This window comes from Sander vitreus, chromosome 13 (assembly GCF_031162955.1).
Source record: "Sander vitreus isolate 19-12246 chromosome 13, sanVit1, whole genome shotgun sequence".
Lineage (NCBI taxonomy): Eukaryota > Metazoa > Chordata > Actinopteri > Perciformes > Percidae > Sander > Sander vitreus.
The window spans coordinates 23,513,185-23,538,578 of NC_135867.1; the positions used below are offsets into that span (position 1 = coordinate 23,513,185).

At 40.3% G+C, this 25,394-nt stretch overlaps 1 protein-coding gene across 1 annotated transcript in view; it reads right to left on the reverse strand.

The window, feature by feature from the left end:
• Window positions 1-15,098: 15,098 nt before the first annotated feature.
• The window catches only part of zzef1 (zinc finger, ZZ-type with EF hand domain 1), a 34,566-nt gene continuing 24,270 nt past the window's right edge, over window positions 15,099-25,394 (reverse strand). Inside the window, exons 49-54 of the mRNA XM_078265451.1 lie at window positions 25,024-25,192; window positions 24,799-24,897; window positions 24,487-24,652; window positions 23,398-23,548; window positions 19,976-20,047; window positions 15,099-17,660 (exon numbers count right to left, since the gene is read on the reverse strand). Of these exons, the coding sequence (XP_078121577.1) occupies window positions 17,580-17,660; window positions 19,976-20,047; window positions 23,398-23,548; window positions 24,487-24,652; window positions 24,799-24,897; window positions 25,024-25,192 (738 nt within the window). The 3' untranslated portion in view covers window positions 15,099-17,579. The remainder of the gene's footprint in view (window positions 17,661-19,975; window positions 20,048-23,397; window positions 23,549-24,486; window positions 24,653-24,798; window positions 24,898-25,023; window positions 25,193-25,394) is intronic.

A 25,394-nucleotide genomic window follows, 5' to 3' on the forward strand; every position in this document is an offset into this window, starting at 1 on the left:
TCTATTGCAAGTTGCCACTTGGAAGTGTACTATAACATCGATGAAGTAGAGTATCCTTTAAAGACCATTTAAAATGAAATAAAGACATAAATGGGAAGACATATTATACCTATTTACTGCTGTGGGCTGTGGGACAGGCCGTGGTCTGTAGGGTTTTAGGTGAAGGTTGGTCAACCTGAAGCATGCACAATATTTGCCTAACAAATGATGGCAAGCAGGAATGGACACTGAATGCAAACAAGGCTGACATAATATAGACCAGGGCTGTTTTCTGTGTGTCACACACACTGTTAGTGCATTAAGAAGGTTAAAAAAGGGACAGGAATTATAATTTAGAATTAATAAAAGATCTGTTCTAAGCAGCATTTCAGTTAATAAAACAAACACTTCTTTTTGGAGGATATTAATGAGGATTTTGGAGGATATTAATTGTCACCATTGGGTGACAATTTTTAGATTTGGCCTTTCAGCCAAAGTGTTCCTATCACGCAAAGTCATAATAATGTCTCTGTAGTTCTGTTGTGCTTCTGTTTAAATCATCTTCAACCAGCACTTGAAGAAGAGTTACATAGCATGATTAGTTCTCAGATGAGGCATAGCTGTTGATGTGAAGTTGTCTTATTCTTGGCACGAGGCCACCTTTGCAATCAGGCATAGATTCTCCATATTAGCACTCACTGAAAACAGGCTGGAGTCCATTAATGTGAAAATGATAAAGTGTGTCAGTGGGAATAGAAAGATGTGTTCACTATAGAGATGCGTTGAAAGGAAGTTCCCCATCTGCACTAGTTATTTCTGGACTCCATTACAGCATGTGTAATGGAAAAATTTGGTTTTATGTGCGGGCTCTCACTCAGGTGGCAGAGACACCCGACTCTTAAATGCAGTGACAAACCAGCTGCCTCTGACAGAAAGTTGTTTGTTACAATGTGACTACATTTACTCCATTACACTCTCTCTCTCTGCCTTCCTGCACTCTCAGCAGCAAAAGGTGACCATTTGGAAAAGGGAAATCCCAAAGAAATCATCACCCAGTGTTATTTTTCCTCTCATTTTTTTTTTAGTGATTTGTTTTCCAGAGTCATTCCTGCTGACATTGAAATTTCCAATAATTTCTAGCTCTAAAAGGAACAATAATTGAAGACCTTTTCCTTTGGTCATCTGTAAACAAAAAGGTTTCCTAACAAGTAAAAAACCAAATCATGTTGCTTTTTTTTGGACAAACACACACACACACACACACACACACACACACACACACACACACACACACACACACACACACACACACACACACACACACACATAAGCTAGCACAAAGAAGACCAAGTCAAAACTTAGTATATGGCTGAACCGTGTATGATCAATGTGCATAATTGTGGCGAATTTGTTTAGTCAGTGGTGGTGTCTGTAATGTAAATATAGATGTTAAATGTTCATCTGTAGTGGTCCTAGTAATATTTGTTAATTGCGTACTGAAGTAGTATATCACATAGTCTCGCATTGCCAGATCTCTGCAGCACTGTAGGGATAGGTCTGGCTACACCACACATATATTCTGGGATAGGAGAAAAAAAACGCTCTAGGTTGTTTGCATTTCTTTAAACCAATCACAATCATCTTGGGCGGTGCTAAGCTCCGGATGCAGCGATGGTGACTCAGGCAATTTGCTGTACAGTACAGGCATATTGACACATAATCAACGACACAAACATTGAACCAGACAGCTACAGCGCTATTTATCTAACACATAACATACACACATCAATAAATAGAATACAGTAAAAGGAGTATACTGCACAATCTCATAAATAAATAAAATAAAACTACTGCACATTAGCCTACTTCACATCTATTCCTTCAGTCATACCCCTCCCTACATCTTATTTAATTGGGTTACTGCCATGGGAATTAATGAGTTTTTTGCTCGGTTGGTTCTAACGTTAGGATATCTATATCTACGACCAGAAGGGAGCGGCTTGAACTCCTCTGAAAGTGGATGGGTTGTATCCATACACACCTTGTCTGCCTTCTGTGCCAATCTAGTCAGATATAGCTGGTACAGGTCTATCTGTTGCCTACCAATGATTTTTCAGAACAGAGTTTAAAAATGGCAACAAACAGAGAGCGGAAGGGGAGGGCTTTTTAATGTAATCATGCTATTTCCAACAGGTTATTGTTCTGGATTACTTATCTAAAGTGTTATTGTGTAAAGAATTACTTGGTGACTTTGTTAAACAGACCAGACCTAGGTTTCACCCCATGACAGTTGTGAACCACAGCCTCAAATGTTGGTGTTAATGAGCTGCAGCATTTATTAATGGACAAACTGAAACCTACACTGTACATTTACTACCACCTCACAACTTTACTCTTCTCTCTTAATGCACCGTTATTTTCTCCACCGAAAACTGAAAGTGAAACTAATGTCCCACTGGCATCCTTTACTACTTTCAGATATTTCCCCATTATTTCTTTCTTAATAATGTGTAGGTCTACTCCTTTTTGTTATTAGCGTGGTTTATCTTTCATTGGGTTTACACCGGCTGCTTAAAACGCTGGCTGCTTTCTTTTGGCGCCCATGTTTAGCTGCGCCACAGTCAATCTGGAGCAATTTTTTCAGCGTCTCGTCTATTATTTTCCACAAGCCATGAGCGCTCCTTGCAAGAAAACACACTGATCATGTATTATAAAAGATAAAGAAGACATATATGAGACAAAAAAAATTATCTTATTCTGACAATCAGCTGATTGATGGGCAACAGCGGTAAAGGCTGTGTCGAGCCAATACTTTAAAAAAAATACATTTTAAAAGGGCAATGGCTAATACAGTAAAGAAACACCAACACACACGTCAATCACTCACCCCGACCAATGGTGGAACTTCATCATTCAATGTCTCAGCAACAAATCATGCATGCATACAGGCTCTGCTGCTCCCAGGTCAAGTACTAATAAGAGATGGCCATTAACTATTAACCGGCTCCTATTCATTTACGCTGACACTTCTTTGTCTGTCAAGGTCATTTGGTGAGAAAGGATACCAAGCCAGGAGGGCTCTATAAAAATTAATTCAAATATCATCTTTCGCAGCCATGATTCCATTGGCCTGTCCACATTCAGTCTGAATGAGTTCTAGAACAGTGAACACTTAAGAAGATCACATTGTGCAGCAGTGCTATGAGTTAACGACAGAGTTACAAGTAGAGCGATGCAGCACATTGCTGTGCATCAAAGTGTGACCTGAATCCGGGCCAAGTGGATGTGAAGCAAGAGAAGCACGAGGTCAGCACACTGTGTGTATATATATATATATATATATATATATATATATATATATATATATATATATATATATATATATTTGCAGAAATGTATGAACTGGATACGTATACAGATTTTAGGATCCATGTGCATGCACCTTCACATGTGTCTGACCTTTCCATTTAACCCAAGAGCACATGAGCTAAAATAAGAGACTTGATCAGGCAGTGAGTAGTCTGGATCAACGGAAGTACATTTCCAGGATAAAGCCCGTCAGGCTGAAAATGACAAGTTTTGAAGAAAATTTGGATCGTGCAACAAGGCAGGCCTGCTTGCTTCTTTCAGGGAATGATTGTAAAGATTTACAAAGAATATGTTTAAAGTTAAGGCATTTACTATCTAACTGGGATGTTTTGGGACCGATTGGTGGGATTGCTGTGGATGAAGTACACACGGTGATACCTTGGTAAGAGCAAATGACGTTAAATCATGTATCCAGCTAATTTATGTAGCTCACATTACTGTATTAGGTGAACAATTAACTTTAACAAGTTTCTTCCCAAAACTATTTTACAGAGCCACCGTCACTGCGTCCAGAACTGTGCGCCACCAAAGACAATTGTGATTAGTTTAAAGAAATGCAAACAACCCAGAGAGTTTTGTCTCCTGTCCCAGAACGTATGTGGCGTCGCCAGACCTTACTCCACAGCGCTGTGGAGATGGGTCTGGCAATGCTTGACTAGGCAGTGAGTGACACACTTTTTCATTCTGGGATGGGTTCGGACTTGTGCACACGTGTTGTATTGCTTTTTTTATAGACACCCTTCAGAGACCTATGCAAGGTTACTGATGACGTGCACAGCTTATTAACATAATTCAGACCCTTGCACTATAACTACAGTGTTTTATGTACACGTACATGTGTATGGCTTTAAATCCCAATTACAGCTACGACCTCTCTGCAGAGCAGAGACTGGGATTCTCTAGTGCATAATGTCCTCTCTGTTCCTTATTACCCAGCAACCCCTCCTCTCTCTGTCTCTCAGTGTTATCTATCATCTTCATAAACCCCAGTGTGCAGATGTGTGGGGTAAGGAGTATCCAGCCAGACTCTTGTGCTCAGTTGAACAAGTTGTATCCCTGCAGGAGGCAGTTCTCTAACAGAACACTCATGTGTGCAGATTTTGTGTTCACGCACTGTAAATGTTGCTGTATATGCAGTGGTGACGGAAGTATCAGATGCCTTATGTATTACAATGTAAAAATACTTGTCCTGCATTCAAAAGCCTACTTAAGCAAAGTATTATGAGCAAAATGTACTTAAAGTATCAACACTTAAAATGCCAAATGACCCTGTTTCATAGTGTCCTATCTATCATAGGGTTATTATAACTGATGCGTTAATGTGCAAGCACTTTTGTACTTAATTTTGTGTTAGGCTGTTTAACCTCAGAAGAGAAAACCAAGTGTGCGCACATCCAGGCAAAAATACTCAGGTGCCAGACAAAAAATACTTCACTGCAGGGCACAAAGGAGGTGTGCACACTGTAAAGTTCCAAATAAATAGTTTGTTTCTCTTTTACTTTAAAGGTAACATTTTGATCTACAAGACCATTCTAAGGCCTGAAAAAACTATTCATTTGGAGCCTAACAGTGTGCAGACCTACGGAAGCCCAGACTGGCTGTTAATTTATAAGGGACACAGGTAACATATGTTATACTTCTTGTGAATATAACTCAAGTAATCTAATGTCCATATATGTATATACCTTTTGTTGACACCTTATTTTGAAAACCGGACAGAGTCACAAGTGTGTACTTCCGCTAACTTCACTCAGAGTCGAAGTTCATCGCTGTCAGCTTGATCAGGCCGTTGGAACTTTTAACCTCTGATAACCATTATAAGTAATAAGAGGAAAGGATATTTTGTTTTCTTGAGACAATGGGTTAATTGTCTTGTTAACCCGAGATAACAAAGCTTGTGATCTAGAAATAACATTAGAAAAAAGAAAAGAAAAAAAGGATAGCCGTTCTCGGACCCTCTTTGTGCCATACTGTTTAACCTGAAAAACTTAGATCATATAAAGATATTTCTGTTGAGTCCTAAAAACCGTATGTGGCAGTATGATGCGAATATTTCAACCAAGACAGAGTAAGACAGGTCTGCACTAGAATTATAAAAAGTTAAGTTTGCACTTTAAACAGTTTGAAATGATCCTAAAACACCTTTTATAAGAAAATAGACCTTTAATGACAGTTCTCAGTCTAAACTGACCTGAAAAAAGGGCTATGTCTTAACAGAGCAATGCATCATGTATGTTTAGTATAAAAAATAATTAGCAAAGTAACTAGTACAAGTCAAATTCTCAGATACATATAGTGGAGTAAAAAGTACAAAGTTTCCCTCGGAATATAATATTTAAGTAAAGTACAAGTTCCTCAAAAAGTACAGTACCTGGGTTAACGTGCTTAGTTTCTTTCCACCTCTGTGTATACGTGTAATGTCACAGATGCACTGCCCCTTCTTCCATATACAATTTACCAGTTAAGTATGTATTTACCCTAATAAGATCCTTTAGTCTGTGAATAACTGGAGACACATGTAGAGGCTTAGTGTAGTAACAGGACCCAAGCAGTGCAAGAGCATTGAGTTGAATGTTTTCCCATGACCAGTGGTGGAAGAAGTAATCAGATCCTTTACTTAAAGTGGAACTATGCAGGTTTTTTTTTAGCTTAATTTACCTTAACTGAACAGCTTCAGAGTCATTGGAATGGTTATATGACTTTTCCCGGGTTGAATGGTGGTCGTCTTCCCCCTAGCGCCTGTGAGCGGAAAAACCACCCTTGTGACTTTTGGCCGGCGAGCCGCCGGCCTCAGCGTCAGGAAGTATGGCGTGATATCAGGTCTCACAATGTGACGAATAGCTTCACGGCACTGCACGCAAAAAGGAACCGGCTAGCTATAAGAACAAGGTAGCGATGGAGTTTTTCACACTATCGTCATGGCTGAGCCGGCAAAAAAGAAGCAGAAAGTTAGGAAAGCATTGTCGGAGGAACAGAGAAAGAGGAAACGGCAGACTGACCGAGGGAGGAGTCAGACACGAGTAATCATAGGAGCTGACAAATATCTATTCTGAAGCTGTAGAGGGAGCTCTGTAGAGAAACCTGCGAGCAAAAAGAGAGAAAACAGTGAAGAAATGGCCAACACTGCATAGCGCCCCTTTAAGTAAAAGGTACTAATACCACACTATAAGAATACTCTGTTACAAGTAAAAGTCCTGCATTAAAAATGTTACTTAAGTAAAAGTATGTAAGTATCATCAGGAAAATGTAATTAAAATATTCAAAGTAAAAGTACTCAATGTGACCTTCAGCTCACCCAGTAGAGCGCATGTCCCATGTATCCTTGGCAACGGCCCGGGTTCAAATCCGACCCGCAGCCCTTTGCTCCATGTCGTCCCCCCTCTCTCTCCCCTTTCCTCTCTTCAAGCTGTCGATTCCAGCTGTTGATTAAAGGACATAAAAGCCCAAAAAACAGTCTTAAAAACAAACAAAAAAGTACTCAATGCAGAACATTTTTAGAAACTGGAAACGATCCAAACAGTTCTGTCAATCAACTAAGTGATTAATCAGCTAATCATTTCAGCTGGACTTGTAGGCCGTTATATTGTTGGGTAGTTTAATTTATAATAAAGCATCATATTTTATAAACTACATGTGTTTTGTGTGCAAGAATCCTAATTTGTAAAGTAACTAGTAACTAAAGCTGTCAGATTAATGTAGTGGAGTAAAAAGTACAATATTTATCTCTGAGATGTAGTGGAGTAGAAGTAGGAAGTGGCATGAAAAGAAAAGACTCTAGTACAATACAAGTACCTCAAAATTTGTACTTAAGTACAGTACTTGAGTACATGTACTTAGTCACATTCCACTACTGCCAATGGCTTACTGTACAAAACCTTGATGTTTGCAGCTGGACTTGAGAGCTGGTGAGAAAGACAGAATACAGTCAAGGGTGAAAAGAGGAGAGGAAGACAGAGAGAGAGAGAAATATGAGGAAGGGGAGCTGCTGTCCTCCAGGCGTGCAGGTTGGTAGGTTCACCTGGCGTGGGCAGCTGGCTCTGCAGCATGGAGACACACAACGAGGACTAATGGAGGGTTTATGATTCTCTAGCAGCTTTCAGCCGTCTCTCAGCACCTGACAGCCTCCTACAAGAAATGGCATCATACCGGAACCAGCAGGCCTCGTATGTCACAGATGAGCAGTGAAGAGAGAAGCAGGGAGAGACTACACAGCTAACGGCCCTTTATCCCGAGGACATTTCTCATTTGTTACAAGCCTTGAGATGTTTTCCACCACAGAGGAGGAAGCATAATATGCAAACTCAATTCTGTGTTTGGAAAACAAAAGGCGAAGCCAATGACGGCCCACTTGAGGTTTTAAGAGTCATTTCTTCTTGAGCCGTGTTTATGCTTTAGCGGGAAAAAGAATCAACACACTGTAGGAGTGAAGCTGACTAAATAACCTTCGGCTTGGCTGTTCAAATTTAAAAAAAAATACACTGATCTCTCATAAGTGAGAGTTAGATGAGAAGATGGATACCACTCTAGTATTTATGCTGTAAATGTAAAGCTTCAACCAGAAGATTATCTTAGCTTAGCATAAAGACTGGAAACAGGGGAGACAGCTAGCCTAGCTCTGTCCAAAGGTAACAGAATCTGTTACAGCTCATTAATTAACATGTTATGTCTTGTTTGCCTAATCCATACAAAACAGACGTAGTGTAAAAATGACAGTTTGTGGTTGTATGGCAGGTAATGTGCAAATACAATTAATATCTGACTGGGCCATGGCTGTAGTATAAGAAGCTCTCTTACTACATCTGTGGGCATGGTGCAGTGACTGGTTGCCTGGCAGAAAGAAGTCACAGTATTAGTCCAGCACATAACCCTACACTTCGTTTTTTGTACAGATTAAAGATTAAAGATAAGGGGATATAACTGTTAATTAGTCAATTACATTTAATTCAGTTTATATAAAGTGGCTAATATGTAACTTTCAGTTTGTGTTGATTTCAGCAGCCCCTTTGGAGAAAAGCGCTAGTCTTTCTACCACACCTGCTGTCGTAAAGGTCTAGGAGTTAGCGTTACGGGGAGGTCATATAGTCGCGATGAATATTTTACTCAGACAGAAAATCATTCATTTACAATAAGAGAATATGTTACAGATGCATCGTTGCATTTAAAGTGTTGCATACGGTAACTTAGCTAAGCTAAACCAGGTGTCACTGTGTCAAGAGCCAAAGCATTAAGAGTTTGTTGTAGCAACAAAGATAATAATAACTTATTTAATATAGCGCAATTCATGAGACCCAAGGACCCTTTACACAAGTATAGGGGGACAAGGGAAAAGAAAATAGTAGGCCAACACAAACCCGGACTAAAAGGAATAAAACATCCGCGCTAAATGGAAGGAGGACGTAATGTAATGTCGGCTACTGACATATAACCACATCACGCATTGTAAAGTTATTTTATGAAATGGAAATAGACATATTACATACCTGAGGGCCAATGCAGGTACGTCTTTGAATCATTTACAATCCCGTAATTGTCTTCATCTGTTAAAAGCCAGACCAAGTGTGGTCGTAGGTAGGTAGGATTGTGAAGATCCAGGACTTAGCCAAAAAATTTCAACAACTTCTCAGTCCCTCCCCCCTTTCTGCTAAAGCTCCTCCCCCCACAAGGGAGAATGAATGCGTGTGCATGAGCAGTGATTGACACGCACTTAGACACCCCGCCCCCCTGGCCCTGATTGGTGCATCTGAACAGGGAGCGGTGTTTTTTTGCAAATTGCACTACAGGCTGTAGGTGGTGCCAGAGGAGCCGGATTTTTTTTTTTTTTTTAATGACCTGCTTCATGTAGTTCTATTGGAACATAGGGTCAGTTTCAGCAAATATGACAGGAAGGTAGTTTTATAAGTCTTACCTACTGCACCTTTAATTTCCTTCTTTTCTGTGATGGTCCTGCCCCAGTATCAGCCATAACTACAACACATAACTTCTCAAATAAAATTAAAATACAATTAGGCATATATAAAGACATCTCCTGCTAACCTTTACCTGGCTGGAAACAATAACAGAAAAAAAAAATCGGGAAAAACCAGACCGGGGCAGAGCCATTAATAAAGATTATATATAAATAGCGTTCTTTTCACTGTTAGTCTTGTTTGCTGTTACAGGTCATTTGTGATCATCAGATAAAAAAGTACACAGTTTAAGAAACATTTAAAAGTTACACAGTCACTTTAAGAAGGGGACAGTGCAAATTAATAAAACTAATTAATAAAATGATTATACATAGGTTTAAAATGTCAGAATGAGCCAAAAGGCTATTTTTCATTTGTAGTCCCCTGGCCTTTGTTAAATGCATTATTAGTGAATAAAACAGTTAGTTAGATTTAGAAGTGATTTTATTTATCTTTAGACAGAATCCCAAAATGTCAAAGTTTAAGACAGGCATCATCAAGTGAAATTTCAAGGCAAGATTAAGTTTCAATCCCTTTTAAAAGGCAGGATGAATACAAGGTTTTTGGGACATAAACAGATGGATGTGTGTGTGTGTGTGTGTGTGTGTGTGTGTGTGTGTGTGTGTGTGTGTGTGTGTGTGTTTGAACTTTTCACTCACACCAGCTGCTCGGCAGAAGCAATCAAATTCCTCCTCCAGAGGACAAAATGCCAAAAGGATTCGAGGACATTTACGTAACTCTGTAAAGGCCTTGTCATGGTTACCTGTGACACCCTATCCCATAAGACAGAGCTTATCCAGAGTGGGACTCCTTCGTTAGTCCGTCGTGTTGGTATTCTCCGCACTTTTTGCTGCTACACTTTTGAGTCTGGAGGGCATATGAAACATACACAAATCTTTACCATCTTTAAGTTCACGTTCAAGTTTAAGTTTATTAGCCATTCCTACAGTGCAGTTGAAAGGAATGTTGTTGTCTTGGTGTGCCCACATATACCACCTAATTGACAACAGTGCACCGACATAACACATTGCACACATATACCTCACATATTGACATCAAATGCACAGACTTAAACTGAGTTCCCCTCCCTGGTGACTCAAAGCACCATTCGCTCAGCCCTGATTCATCCGCGATAAAAGCTTATTAAAAGCCAATAGAAGCCCCATAAACAGAAGCTGGGCGATATCTTTGCTCATTGATGCAGTGATGCGATTGCTTAGCACAGAAACAAATTCAATCCACAAACTGAACAACTGAAATCAGCTAAACTATTCAAATTGCTTCTTGCATTAGCTGTTTCATTCATGCTTCACAATCACTGGCTCATTCAGAGCTGTGCGGCCATAAGCTGACTAGCGTCACTCCAATCATATTCATGTGGCCATTACAACCTTCTCACTATACGTTTGTGCTGATTACGCTGATGTCAACGCTGATCGCTGCCTCCACCTCCCCATGTGAGATGTTTTGTTGCTTTAACTAAGATTTAAAGTTCATATTAGGGGGGATTCCATCTCCAAGATTCAAGGCTTTTTGCCAAATCTAAATGCATTACCATTTGCTATAACTGGTCGATTCCATGACACAAGTGTTTCTGACTGAACTGTAATGCCTGCCAGCTGGCTTTCAAGACTGAATGGGTAAAGATGAAGCAAATAAAGTCAAAGTTGGGGTTTGGTGAGGTAAGCCATAATCAAAAATCACAACTGTTAGGTCTCTTACACACTGAGCCTGACCCGGAGTCAGTCTGTCCTCAAGCTAATTTGGCTGTTAGTGACCAATTGCTCGCCGGGGTCAGGAATAAACACACAGGCTTCCATTTGACACAGGCTGGGGGCACGGCAGGGCAGTCCATCTCCTCTCATCTCCATCACATTAGAGCCACTATCTCCTTTTAGTCACACACAGCTCCATTTCAAATGATCCAGATGAGTTAACAGGCTTGGCACCCTGGCTGTCATGTTGGAACCCCCAGCTATCCATTATAGTGCACCTTCATCATGGTGCCACAGGTGGCCGTTCCAAGAACAGCCCGCCTCTAACCCAGATAGGAGACAGGCCTGAAATTAGATGAAAAACAGCAAGCTTCTCTCTCCCAGTGCAATCACACAATAGCATGTGTGCAGCTGCTAAATCTGGGTGTAGGCCTTCAGTGTGTCTTATTCTCACTGGATTGTTTAAACTACCCAATTATCCCCGAGCCTCAGGAGAGGTGACCCACACTGGCCCCTTTGTCCCAGGAGGGTGAGAGGAAGTGGGTCTCATTATGAGAAAGTGGAGGTGGACTTTCCTCCAGCGTAGCAGGGTTGTGGGATCAGATTGGGTTAAAGGTGCACGACAAGAAAAGGGTGAGAAATGACCAGAGGGGACGCATGGCACAAACCAAGGACATGACCTGTGAACCCAAACACTCAGATAAAATTACAGAGAAAGAGAGTGTGAGTCTGTTTAATCTTGTCTCAACAGAAATAAAAAAAGGGGTTATTCACTCTAATAATAGACTCAAGCATGCTGGATTTTATCCCCTTGTGAATTGGACAACAGCTAGTGTGAATCTCTATAAAAACTGTATTCGGAACAAGGTTAAGGAAGTTAACTTTGAAGTTAACTAAATATTTTTCACAAGAAAGGGAAACTGTCAGTCATAGGTAGTTTTTAAGGATGTTGCACTTCTGAAGCTTACTGAAATTCATTTAGACACTTTAGGTACATTTTGGAAATTAGTAAATTCTATTAAGTCCAAAAACACTAATTCACAGAATTATTCGTAAGTTTTTCATATTATTTGCAACATATTTTAATTATATGCAAAACCTGCACTTCAGTTGCACTAAAGCATTTCATTTTCAATAGGTCACAAGTTTAAAACTGCTGTTTTGATTATTTTCAATGTACTCTGTTGTGTATCATTTAGATTTTTTATTCACATTTTTTTTTCCCTATTGGGATAGACTTTTAGCGCACCGCTGAACTGAATTTATATCATATCTATCAAATATTTAAAAAATAAAAAGTGACAGTAGGCACAAACACACTATTTTAACACACACCCAAAGGGATCATTACATTTAAAGATGAACTCCCAGTGAACCGAGGAAAGCCACACTTTGATGATGAGGTTTTGCACTGTGTGGAGCATCAGGAAAAGACACAATTTGCAATAAAAATCAGAGGGAGGCATTTGATTTTGTGCCTCCAAAATAACAGTTAGCATATGTCTGGTGAGAGCAGAGATCCCTCGACGCGAGGAAGGAGGGAAGATCCACAGCAGGAGAAAGACAGGAGGCAGATGATTCAAACCATAGGCACGGTTTGACCCTAATAACTGGAGTGAAACTGTAGTTGCTTAATTTATCTGAATGATCTAACGGTATAATGATGTGAGGAGGGGGGAGGGGGGAAAGTGCGCACTGGCAGCATAACATTAGAGATATGGGTAAGAAGGTGCTGCGTTACTGCTATAGGCAACATTTTGGAAAACATTAACAATGTGATTCATTTGATGCTCATGGTGGTTTGTGATTCATTAGTGTAAACAGCTGAAGGAGGTGATCACGGACAGCAAATGAGGTCTGAGACATGTTGCTGTCGTGCTCAGACCATAAGGGCTCATGAAACAAGCTCTGTGACTTTAATCGTTTTGTTATTTTACTCCCCTTCAGTTATGGGAGTTATGTTAACATTGCAGCCTCCATATATATATATATATATATATATATATATATATATATATATATATATATATATACATATATATATATACACATACATATGCATGCTCTTGTCACTTGTCATGTATTGATTATTGTAACTCCCTCCTCTCTGCTTTACCCCGCAAGTCCATCCATAAACTCCAGTTGGTCTAGAACTCAGCTGCCTGTTTTATCACCAGAACCCCAGCTCCTGAACACATTACTCCACTCTTCAAACACCTGTACTGGCTCCCTGTCCAATACCGTATTGACTTTAACATTCTTCTCATGACCTTCAAAGCCCTCCATAATCTCGCTCCACCATACCTCTCTGAACTCCTTCAGCCCTATGATCCATCCCGAACACTCCGATCCTCCTCTTCCTCACTGCTTTCCACTCCTTCTGCCCGCCTGTCCACAATGGGGCTTAGAGCCTTCAGCCATTCTGCTCCCTCCCTCTGCCCATCCGTACCATAATGTCTCTCCCCACCTTTAAAACCTCCGAAAGGCCTACCCCACATAACTTCACTCTCCATCGATTTCATGGATATATTGCGTTCTTTTAATTTTCTATCTGTTTTTAAACGTTTGTTTTAATTATATTTGCCTTTTTAACTGTAATTTTGCCTGTTTTAACTGTAAGATGTCTTTGAGTGCTATGAAAGGCGCCCATAAATAAAATGTATTATTATTATTATTATTATTATGTATTATATGTAGCCAACATTAGCTGCTGCCGTAAACTCCAAACCCCTCGTAGCTAGTTAGCCAGCTAGTTAGCCTAGATAGCGTGTGCCTAGTTAAGTAAAATAGATGGAAGGAGATGTTAGCTTCTGTGTACTGCGTTCACTTAGAGCAGCAGCTAGATAGTTGATTCAGAATTACTTAGCTAACTGGTGCTAACTGGATAAATGCATGTGATAGCATTGTTGAGTTTGCTAATTTAGGAGACGGGGCATGTGATTGGCTGAAAGGTGAGGGGGCGGTGACAACACCACTGTCAGGATAAGTGACATGAAATAAACAGACTTTTGAAAAAGGAAGTTTTGAATAAAAATGTCCAACACAAAATGAATGTAAACTCTGTTATTATGAAAATGAAATGAAACATTTTATTACTTCACAAATTGTTTCATTCATTTATTTATGAATATATGTATATATATATATATATATCTATATATATATATAGATATATATCTATATATATAGCTATATATATATCTCTATCATCATTGATTGATATGACTATTTACTTTATAATTACTTATTTAACACTAAACACTTAGGGGATCCATAGTTTGTAATATTGATAGTTTACACATTTTAAGCATGACATTTGTGTGGATATGCTTTCAACATGTCAAATGTGTACCTTTGTATTAGGAAAGATATTACTCTAACCAAAATCACCCATCTCAACAAACCCAGCTCTAGCAAGGTATCTCCATATCAGAACATTACAGTCACTGTAAGCATTTTTGTTTTCTCTCTACCTTCACCTTGGGTAAATGAGAGCACTGGATCCTGGGAGGAAAAGAAGCAGAGAGAGCAGAGGAGAGACGGGCAGGAGGAGGGCAGGCAGGCAGGAGAGCTGACTCACTCCGGCGTGGGGGCTTTGGTGGCGCAGAGGGCCACTGAATCATCTGCAGCCCTTATTGAATATTTCCTCCATTTGATGTCATTATCACCCCAGCGATCATCACCCCCATCATCAGCACTGTCCCTGAGACTCCAGATTCCAGGCAGGGGAGAGATAGAGGAGGCAGAGCAGTAGCTGAGGTAAAACCAATGTGCAAGAAGAGACTGAGTAAACAGAAGGCATACCAACGTTCTGCTTGGACAAAATTTACTTTTTAGATTGCAGAATAGAGCCATTTGGCTCAATGTGTGTGGATGTCTGTGATAAAGTGTAAGAGATGTTTTCTTAGAGGTAAAAAGGCTCTAAGCAGCGCCGTGAATGAGAACTATTGACGTTGGATCACTGAGTACAGTATCTGCTGGCAGGGAGTGTGTGGGCTCTAATCAATGCCGACTGAAGGATCGATACATTATTTGTTGATGCACAGAATTTCTCTGTAGAGCCTACACATAGAAGAGAAGACAGCAGTAGTTGTATTTAAGTCATTTCTATTTTTAATAGAAATGGATTACATTTCAATCCAAGCATTACGTGGTTTCGTTTTTTTTTTTTTTTACCTTCAATGTGCCATGCATACAAAATCAGAATCAAAGTGTCCGTCTGTTAGTGCCCAATAAAGTTTATATTTGTAAGGGGTTGATATCAAAGTTTTTTTTTCCTGTGCAATTAATATTCACAGAAATGTACATTCAAATTAGTCAGCCTCATATCAAGCATCCTCGCAAACAGAAACCAACATTAAAAGTAAAAAGTTACAAAAAACTTCAAATTAAACAATATATTTCTCTTTTAAAATATAATTAACTATTCGGCTAACATGAGTTAAATTATGATTGCTTCATTTTTAACCATAGGCACGTGGTAGATAAGTGAGGCGTCGTAGAAGCCAAATGGAGGCCATGTATCTCTTCCTCTCTCCTCGCTGCAGCTGATGTTTGTGTAAACAAAACCACTGAGCTGTTCTCTACGGCCCTTACAGGGACCAGTTCAAAAAATAAAAGTAAAAAAAAATAATAATAACAGAACAAAGTTTAAAGGTTTCCTCTGCTCCAGGTTCTCACACCGGTAAGCTAGCCGATATGTGACAGAGAAGGAACTCCACCAGGAGTTCTTCCAGAGAGGTTTCATGGCTCACAATGTTTGGTTTCTTTGGTATAAACCACCACGACTTCCTACAACTAAAAGAATCTCTTCATCTGAAATGAATACAATAATGATTGGAAAACAACCACCCCCCCCTCCTCCCCCTCCCCCCATCAACTCACTCTCCTTAAAACTTTTTGGGGATTTGTCAACATACAAAACTTGATGCCTTCTTTACCGTGAACGTACATGACTGATCTCTGTGGAAGTGGCTACAGGTGGATCTCAGCTTTAATAAAATGTGGGGTTAGTGTAATGTGAATGAAAGTCACATTAAAAACATTTAAGGAAGCGCCACACCGATTATCTGTGTAATTACAAAAGATGAGGTAATTCAGTATTAAAGATTTTCAGCTTACAAAATATGAGATGTGTTACTAGTGAATAAGTGGGATAATGTGTCAATGGTACGGTCACCTTCATCAGTGTCATCTTCAATTCTTAATTGTGTGATGTGAGGGAAAGCAGTCCGTCTGTGTATCAGTGGGGGTCAGCAGTGTTTGCTCTGTTATAGGGATTTGTGTAACGGCACCAGTATTCTCACGTTCACTACGATACACAAGGTGTGGGGACACGATAGTGTATCGCACTATCATTTATGATTCAGCTGGTCTTTCTTTCTGTGAAAAATAAATCAGGACTCTCATGAAGTGTTCAACTTAATTATAAATTAGATAAAATAATAATAATGAATAAATAAATCAATGGATAAAACTGAAGGCCTTTAAGAGATTTGGGGTTTTCTCCATGAATTTGTTGTTGTTGTTGTTGCGGTTATTCATTTTCATGAACATCATTTGACATAATGGTCTTTCATTCATTCACTAGTAATGGAGTGTAAATACTTCAACATATTGATAGAATAACATGGAGGAATGCATTGCAATAGTATATTATCACAGTTGTCCCTCAGCTGCAATGTCTCTCATCCTATGTCATAGACTATGGCTATTTGAGTATCATCTTAATCCTGTTCAGCCTGATCAAACTGTCAGCAGTCCTAAAGTGGGACTCATGGCACGTTACACTTGTCATCGTGACAGAAAGTTGCACATCTTATATATGTTTTGGAAGTCTTTGAAGATATACTGATCCTTCCCTTCAACGGGAGCCCTAAAATCATCTACATCTGTTGTCTGAAAAAGAAAGAATGACTATAGGGAAGGAAGGAGGAGAGAAGATGGGTAGGAAGAAAGGACATGTAGATAAAATGAAAGAAGAAAGGAAAGAGTGGAATGAGCTAGTAGGTCAGTCCTTTCTCCCCGTAGTGACTAATGAGCCTCCACTGTCCTGGACAGTATTTTTAGGAGGCTCTACATGTCCGCTGAGACATGTAAGTCACCGAGGTGACCCGTTTTCACCATGATCAACTACGTAACCCACAGTGGCTGCTGTTTAGAAGGAGCAAAGGCAGGAAACAAAAAGCAATATACTTCCCACTGAAGGTCATGAATTTGGCACACTTCATGTCCTTTAGCACGGCATCTCCAAGTAATAAAAAATAAAAATAAAGAGACCCCGCAATTTTTTTCCTGTTCCAGTGAATGCACATGCTGATATACTGGATTCACCAAAGGCAAAAAGGATTGTGAGTATGTGTGAAAAGTGCTCTTTGAGTAGCCCTCCACAGCTCCTGTGCAGAGTACTGCAGAGAGTTATCGGAGTGGAGGGGGTCCTTTAGAAGGAGAGCACTGGATGGCCAGGAAGGAGTTTCTCCCTCGCCTCCCCGTTCCTTGTTCAAAGCGAACCAGCTGAGTCAGAATGCGTCCCCTTCAGGTTGTACCTCCTCCTTTTCTCTCAGTCCATCTCTCAAGGGGACATGTTGAGTAGCTTGGTAGATTTATTGGGGTAATTGATAGCCAGGCTGATGGCAGCGATGTTCTTCAGAGCCTACACAATGAAAAATGTATGTGAATGAAATACAGAAGAATCAGTGCGGGGAGAGAAAACCAAGAACAATGAATCGTGAATTTATATTAAAACGAGATGTGCACAGGTGAAAAACTAGTTTTTTTGCATGTTGAGTGATGATAAATAAGCAAATTTAGGGTAACTAAACGGATGAATCAAGGACTTCTGTGCAGTTAATGTCATCTTATTTTATAAACAAAAGTGCTTCACAGATTGAACTGCTACCTGCAGGTTGATGCTACTGTATCAGTAAGTGGCTTGTCTTGGTCCAGAGCATGACAACTACTGACCAGAACTACTGAATCGGATATGGTTTTCCAGAGGAGAGAATTTCTTGGTTTTGGTGTCTCTTGTTTTGTGAACAGTGCCACTATCAGGTCAAAATCTCTTTTGGTCCGGTCGGATCATTTATATTTGAAAAACGTAAGGTCAGATTGCAATAAAATTGCCTGTGGAGTCCCCAGAGCAGTCCCGTAGCCATTAATCATTAAAAAACGATAATGGAAATAATAAGAAATGTCAACAATATTGCTGGATAGAATTCAGGGTTTGATATAGTTTTGTTTTCATTTCAACAGGCTGTTGCACCAGTTGCATTATGACCCTTATGTAAGACCCTTAAATATAGCTTCTGTACCAATAAAATATGCTGGTTACATTAAGCTATTCAAACCTACACAGTTTACAGGGTGAAAACGAGTTTTTGTAAAGTTGGGACATGAAGTTTAAGCAGCATATATATAGTTTTGGGTTATTTGGGGGCAGCAGAACAAGCTGTGAACCCCAACATTGACATGTGATAACCTTTTGACACATTCAGCAGCCACAGACAGCTTACAGTGTAATTTTAGCTTTAGCTTGTTTGCTGAAAAGAGCTGCCTGCTGTGGCTGGAAATGAAGTTGGTTAGAGTGGTGAGAGTGAACCAAAACAGTATAGCTGTGGGCTTTAAAACTAAAACAATGACCTGAAAGATACTAAAAAGCTCTGTAGAGTCAGGTTCTCTTTTGTAACTACAAGTGACACCTTTCACAAAATGTCATTTGATCCAGTGTTCATATAAAAAGCATGATTAGTGCAGCTTTAACTTGAATATGAATGAATACTACACGATATACCTGTTAACTCAGTTGTAGCAGCTGCTTCAGAGTCTCACGTAAAATGTTTTGTTATTTCCTATCAAAGTTTCTTGCAGAAGATACCAAATGTATTTATTTTTTTTAGGTCTGAGACAAAATGATTATGCTCCCCTCTGCACATTCACTCTTGTGGCTGTTCAATCATTTAAACGTTTTACTTGAAAACTACCCTTCACCTAGGTATTTCCTTGGAGCTGAGAAGTCCAATACAGCCCCAGTTAATGCCTCCTTGACACACAGCAGTACATGCTGATTTGGCAGTCTACGTGCTTAGATTGTTTGGTAGGCAATGCCTTTGCAAATGTCATTATCAAAAACACAGGTATGTTACACTGTTATCCATTTTTAATTGGGTATATAACAGGATAGATACAGAGCAGAACATGATCCTCGGAACACTGCAATTTGTGTTGTGGTATAAAAAAACTCACCAAAAATAGCAGGCCACTAACGTGAAGAGAGAACTCAAAGAAAATGGAGTCCCCAGTGAGTGAAATTGTTTTGTTGTGGGTGGCTCTTTTCCAGCCCTTTGAACGTGAACCTCGGCCATTTTACTTTTGGACTTTGCATCATTATCATCATAATACTTATGACTACTGCCAAGTCATCTATGGTTGTGTTTTCAACCTGACAGGTATTAGGTAACTGCTCAACAGAACCGCCCACAATGTTTGTTCACCACCCCGCATCCTTTGCTCCTCTTAACTGCCCTCAGGCTCCTCCGCTGTGTAAAGCAGGGTCCACATTAAAGGCAACGCTAAAGTTATAATGTACTGTAATTACCAAATACATTAGTCCTGAGTGCGGCCCACACATATTGAAAACAAGGGGAGGGAGGTGCAGAGGGATCTGCTGGGTGTCAACAGCTTGGTGATTCACTAGCCAAAGAGACTCCAGCCGCGAGCTGACTCACAGCGACTAAAGACCAACGTTCAACCAATGGGACTGCGTGTTTAAGAAAGAGAGTTGCATGATATTATAACACTTCAGGGTGAGTGGTCAACCTCTTTGAGCTACCATCATTCTTGTCAGGCAGCAATTCAAAACTGAAACAATCAAAGATGCCCTAAGAAAGCCTGGCTGAAAGCATGACTTTAAAAAGGCAGAGGTTATCAGTGGTTATATGCACAAAAAAAAGAATAAGGTTTAAGTCTTACCATTGCAGTGTGATTGAGGAGCTGCTCGTCAGTGGTCATGGCTAACAAGTACTCCTGGAGGATGCCCTGTGCCTGGAAAACACATCAAAAGGCTGGTTACAAGGGCGTCTTCTGCCATGTTTCCAAATTCAACTCGCAAAGAAACACAGATAACCTCGCAGGCCGGACAGTCATGAATAAAAAGGAACTTCCAGAGACAGTAAGAGGTTACATAAGGGTTGAAGTAAGTTATAAATGAGGCCTGGTTCCCTGAACACTTTTCATCTCCATCTCGGCATCAAATTGAACAGTGGAATGTTGGAACAGTCAATCAAAATTATAAACAAACTGAAGGGCGCTTCCACTAAAGCCCTACAGGAGAAACATACCTCAGGTTACATAAGCACAAGGAGTTGGGGAACGCAGATAAGACAACATAGCGGCTAAATGGGCTGAGACTGGCCAAATGGAGCTTTTACAGAGCTGGAGACACAGTCCAGAGCCCTGGTCCGCCATCCATCTCGCAGCACCCCGAATGTTTATGCTTGGGAACATCCTAGAACGATTTGTACAGGCAGTAGTGCATGACATGCTGTTTTTGATTCCTTAATATAAATTTCACTTCCTGGGGTAGAGAGAGTTCATTGAATCTCAGTGGACCTGTCTGTGAACTCTGTGTGCATACAAAGAAGGAAGACTGATGCTGGAACAGCACAGGCCACTACAACTTTAAAATAAGCTGATTCGAGGCTCAGATCCTAATATGGACACAGAGGATTACATGATGTGTCCAGTCCACTCATTAGCTTCCCATTAGCCTTTATAGTAGTCATTATGGAGCTTTTGAACTCGTCATCACTGCAGTTAAGCTCATATGTCAACACGACATGAGGGCCACCAACCCTAACTGAACTAATGCCAATCCTTAATTTTTAGGGGGATGATGACAGATGGTGCACTTTGTTGTAAGTAGAGCACTGATCCTTACAGCTGATGAAGGTTTTCCAATATTTATGTCCATTTCAGAATGGATTTTAAAAGTGAATTTCCCCCTCTTTATTAGCCTCATAACAGTCCTGCCTCTTTATAAAATCCTCTGGAAACAAATGCAGATGTAAAGAAGTCCTGGAACGGTCAATCCAGTTGAATCCAATCTGCATGGTGCAAAGCCGAGTTGCCGCCTGTGTAACCCAGTTTAGAATCACATTCACTGGCTTTATTCAGGTTTAACTGACCACCAACACCAACCACCACCCACCACCCACTGTGACAGCTGCCACAAGAGAGCAGGTGTGTGGTTTTGTTAAAACAGTAAGTAGAGCTGCACAAAATAATTGATCAATCAATTGGTTGTCAACTATTAAATTAATTGCTTTGAGTCAGTTTTTACGGTGAACAGTTTTTTCTCTGATTCCAGGTTCTTAAAATGTGAATGCTTTCTAGTTTCTTCATGACAGTAAACTGAATAGCTTTGAGTTGTGGACAAAACGAGACATTTGAGGAAGTCATCTTGGGCTTTGGGACACCATTTTTCAACATTTTCTGACATTTTATAGACCAAACAACTAATCAATTAATCAAGAAAATAATTACATTATTCGACAATGAAAATAATAGTTGGTTGCATCAAAATGTATTTGACAGGAGTTTTATCAGGAGAATGCTGACAAAACACAGATGGGGGAGGTGAATGGGTCAACTTATATGTGTTTTGAAACAACCCCTGTGTGCGTGCCCTTGTGCAAAACACTCCCTCACTGCAAACAATTCCATCAATGTGTCTCCATGAGCTGGAGGTGACGAACCACCGCTGCACACACATTTGTGTTGCGTTGATGGAAGACGGGTCATGCTCTGTGATGACGCGCTGCTGGATGGAGGTGCTCAGACGTGCTGCACGCCAACATGTGTCTATCATTGCGAACACAACACTGTAGTGTCCATGAAGGGCATCGCAGGCAAAAGTACTGCTGAATACTGCTACTGCCCCCTGGTGTTTGTCCACACGTACTGCTCCACTTAAGCAACTTGTTCTCCCTCACACGACACAACATTCAGTTGGTGCAGATGGGAGCACAGAATCCATCCTGAATGACAAGTCAACTGATGTAATTTTATTGTCACATTAAGCAGCAGCCTCAGGCCTCCCCGACCTACCCAGAAGGGGACAGGAAAGGTAGTGATTTTCTGGGACTGTGTGGTTCAATCGCATCTACAGATGGGAAACTCCTGGCTGACGGCAGGCTCATAATCCTTGAGACTTCTCTTAATCAATTATTCAAGACGAGAGAGAGAGAGAGAGAGAGAGACCATACGCATCACAACATGGATAGCATCTCTGCCTCTCCCAAAGAGCGTGCGGTGAGCCGCTGTGGCACTGTGCTGTCTGGCAGATGGCAGGGCCGGGCTTTGGCCGCGAGCCCAGCACAGAACAGGTGGGTGGAGGAAAAACATGCTCATCTCACAGAGAGACAGATATAGACCGAGAGAAGGGGGGAAAGACAGAGGTAAAGAATAAAATGTGGACTTAATGTGAATTTTACTCACATCATTTCATTCAAATTGCCTCAAACTGAATGTGTTATTAAGCCAAAACAACAATGAAAGGAAATATTTAAGGAAGAGAGACTAAAAAATGGTTTCTATACAATCGGCCTTATTTAGTCTATTCTATATTCAACCTCAAAGTCAATAATGCTGTCATCTAGGCCTGCACGATTAATCGTTACAAAATCGCAATCTCGATTCACCCTGTTCACGATTTAATTTTTAAATAACTTTGATTTTTGCTTTGATTTAAAAAAAAGTATATAAAAAAAAGTATATAAAAAAAAGTATATATATATAAAAATATATATATATATATATTTTTTATGACTTTGATTTATCATTTAATTTTACAAGCCGTCACAAACGCTACTACTTTCTTCTGTGAGTTTTAAACATGGACTTTAAACATGGACTGTATAAAAAAGGTTTTAAAGAGCTCCCAAGCGCTGCAATGCTCTCCCTTCTCTTCACTGAAGTCTCTGTGTTTACAGGCTTGTGGTGATGCGCATTGTGCTATAGGTGCCAATTATGCCAATCAGTCTTATGCCAATTATGTTTGGTACTGCCAATTTGTTTTGTTATGGTTCATGTGTGCAATAAACATTACACTTCGTGAGAAAAAAAATCGTGGCAGTAAATCGTGATATCAATTCTAAGCTAAAAGAAATCGTGATTCATATTTTTCGCTGAATCGTGCAGGCCTACTGTCATCACAGCAAAAACAGCCAACACAACTAAACAAATACCTAAAATGTCACTTAGCCACACCTCCAGCTTTAACAACACCTATACAGTAGATGTGGCCTGCATACAAGTCTGTGTGTGTGTATGTGTGTGTGTGTGTGTGTGTGTGTGTGTGTGTGTGTGTGTGTGTGTGTGTGCGCGTCACTCACAATGGCACGGGCCTCTGCGATGAAGAAGAGTTCAGTGAGGGCTCGGTGAAGAGGCAGCAGCACCGTGATGCTGGTGGGATCCTGGCTCAGGCTGTTTTCCATAGTCATGAAGAGCTGCCACAGAGGTCGCAGCAGCATCAGCTCACAGGCTCTGGAGTGGAGGGAAAGAAAAATCGATAGATGAACAAAAACATGTACACAGGCACAACAGGACAATGAAGAGTTACATTCTGAGAAAAAAAAAAAAGAAGCAAAGCTGTGGCTGGAAAAGAAACGTCCTACTTTCATCATGGCATTTACCTTGTACCCTCTAACAGTCATAAGCAGAGCAAAACGTGACCGTTAAAAAGATGTGGCCATAGACTTGTGTTTACAGAATATTATTAATGATGATAAATCTGTAATGTTTCTAATGAATCAATCAATTCTATATCTATCTGTATGGTGAAGTATCATAAAACACGTTTTCAGTGCTCAGAGATGCTCCCTGTAGTCTTCTATTGTGGGTAAATTACGCAACTATTGCAATGTGTTTCATTCTCAACAAACCGCTCTGATCTGCTCTTCTCTATGTCAACGGCGACCCAGGCTAATGGGTATATTAGTATTTAGACCCATTCCTCCTTCCAAAATGACACACAAAACATGATTTCTCAGAATTGTAAATAATTAAAGCTGGGGGCCATAAAATGTATCTAAAGTCCTGTTACATTATCCAGGAGAGTCCCACGTATTTTTGTAAAGTAACATTAAGGATATCGGTTAAAGAAAAAAATGTGTACAGAGTGGAAATACAGTTGTGTGATGTTGTCATTGTGACCAGATGGTGGCTAAGTCAGTCTGCACATATGAAAATTCCTAACCACATCCTTTACCTCATTTCCGTGGTGACTACCAGGACATGAGGGATTTATCAAAGCTTTTATGCAAACCCTGTGTGGAGTCCTGCGCCTCTTGGAAAAATGACCTGTGCACTGGGTGCTTCTAACCAGGACAGTTTTTACTACATTCCACTGAGGACAGAAAAAGGGTGGGAAGCATTGAAGAGAAGAGATTCAGAAGAAAAGAGATAGAAATGTATCCTCTTACGTCTGAGACTGACACTGCAGGAGGCGGAGCAACAAGTGAATGGCTTTGAGTCGCTGGTTCCCAGTCTGGCGACAGGCCACGCCCACCTGCCACTCCCAGATGTCAGCCAGTGGCAGGTGACTGAGCACTTGGTCATCTGCTAACATTTGCTTCAGTATCTCAAAACCTGATAAGAGCAAAAGTGCAGAGAGGGTGACGACCTGGCCAACCTGAGGGTGCATGTTGGTAGATTCCAGAGTTGCTCTCTAACCAAATGAAACAGGTTTGCACAAATGTAAATGCAAAAAGAGTATCTGTTTTAATGTAAAGTACCTGTCTGGAAACGTCCTCTGTGGCCTCCTGTAACCGTGAACTTGTAGCCCCACTCTGTGTTGCTCATGTCTGACATAAATCTGTAGTACAGGGTATCACCTGAGGGGAGACCAACACACATGACACACATGTTGATAAACGTGATTTAAACACAATAGTCAACTATTTGTAATGTCAACACATAGAGCAGAAAAAGAATGAACAACGTTTTAAAATATTGCTCACCTGGAATCTCAAAATCGGGCCATCTCTGAGGGGAGCCACTGAAGTTGTGGACATCCTGGAGAAAATCACTGCTGCTGGACATGGTGAGCTCATCACAGCCTTCCTCTGTGTAGCAGCGGGAGTCAAACTTTACTGATAGGTAGATGGCCCCTGGGATGTGCACCTTGTCCTTAAGAGAAAAAAAATAGAATAGAGTCTTCAAACTGAATTGGAAAAAGCCGCGTTTCAAATAAGGATCTGTACTAATAGCCATCTGTATTGCAAAGTCTTCTTTAAACAATATACATTTTATGACAAGTGAAAAGGTTGAAACCGAGAAGATGGCATGACCAATGAGGAAATACAGTAATAAACTTCTTAAACACAGTTAT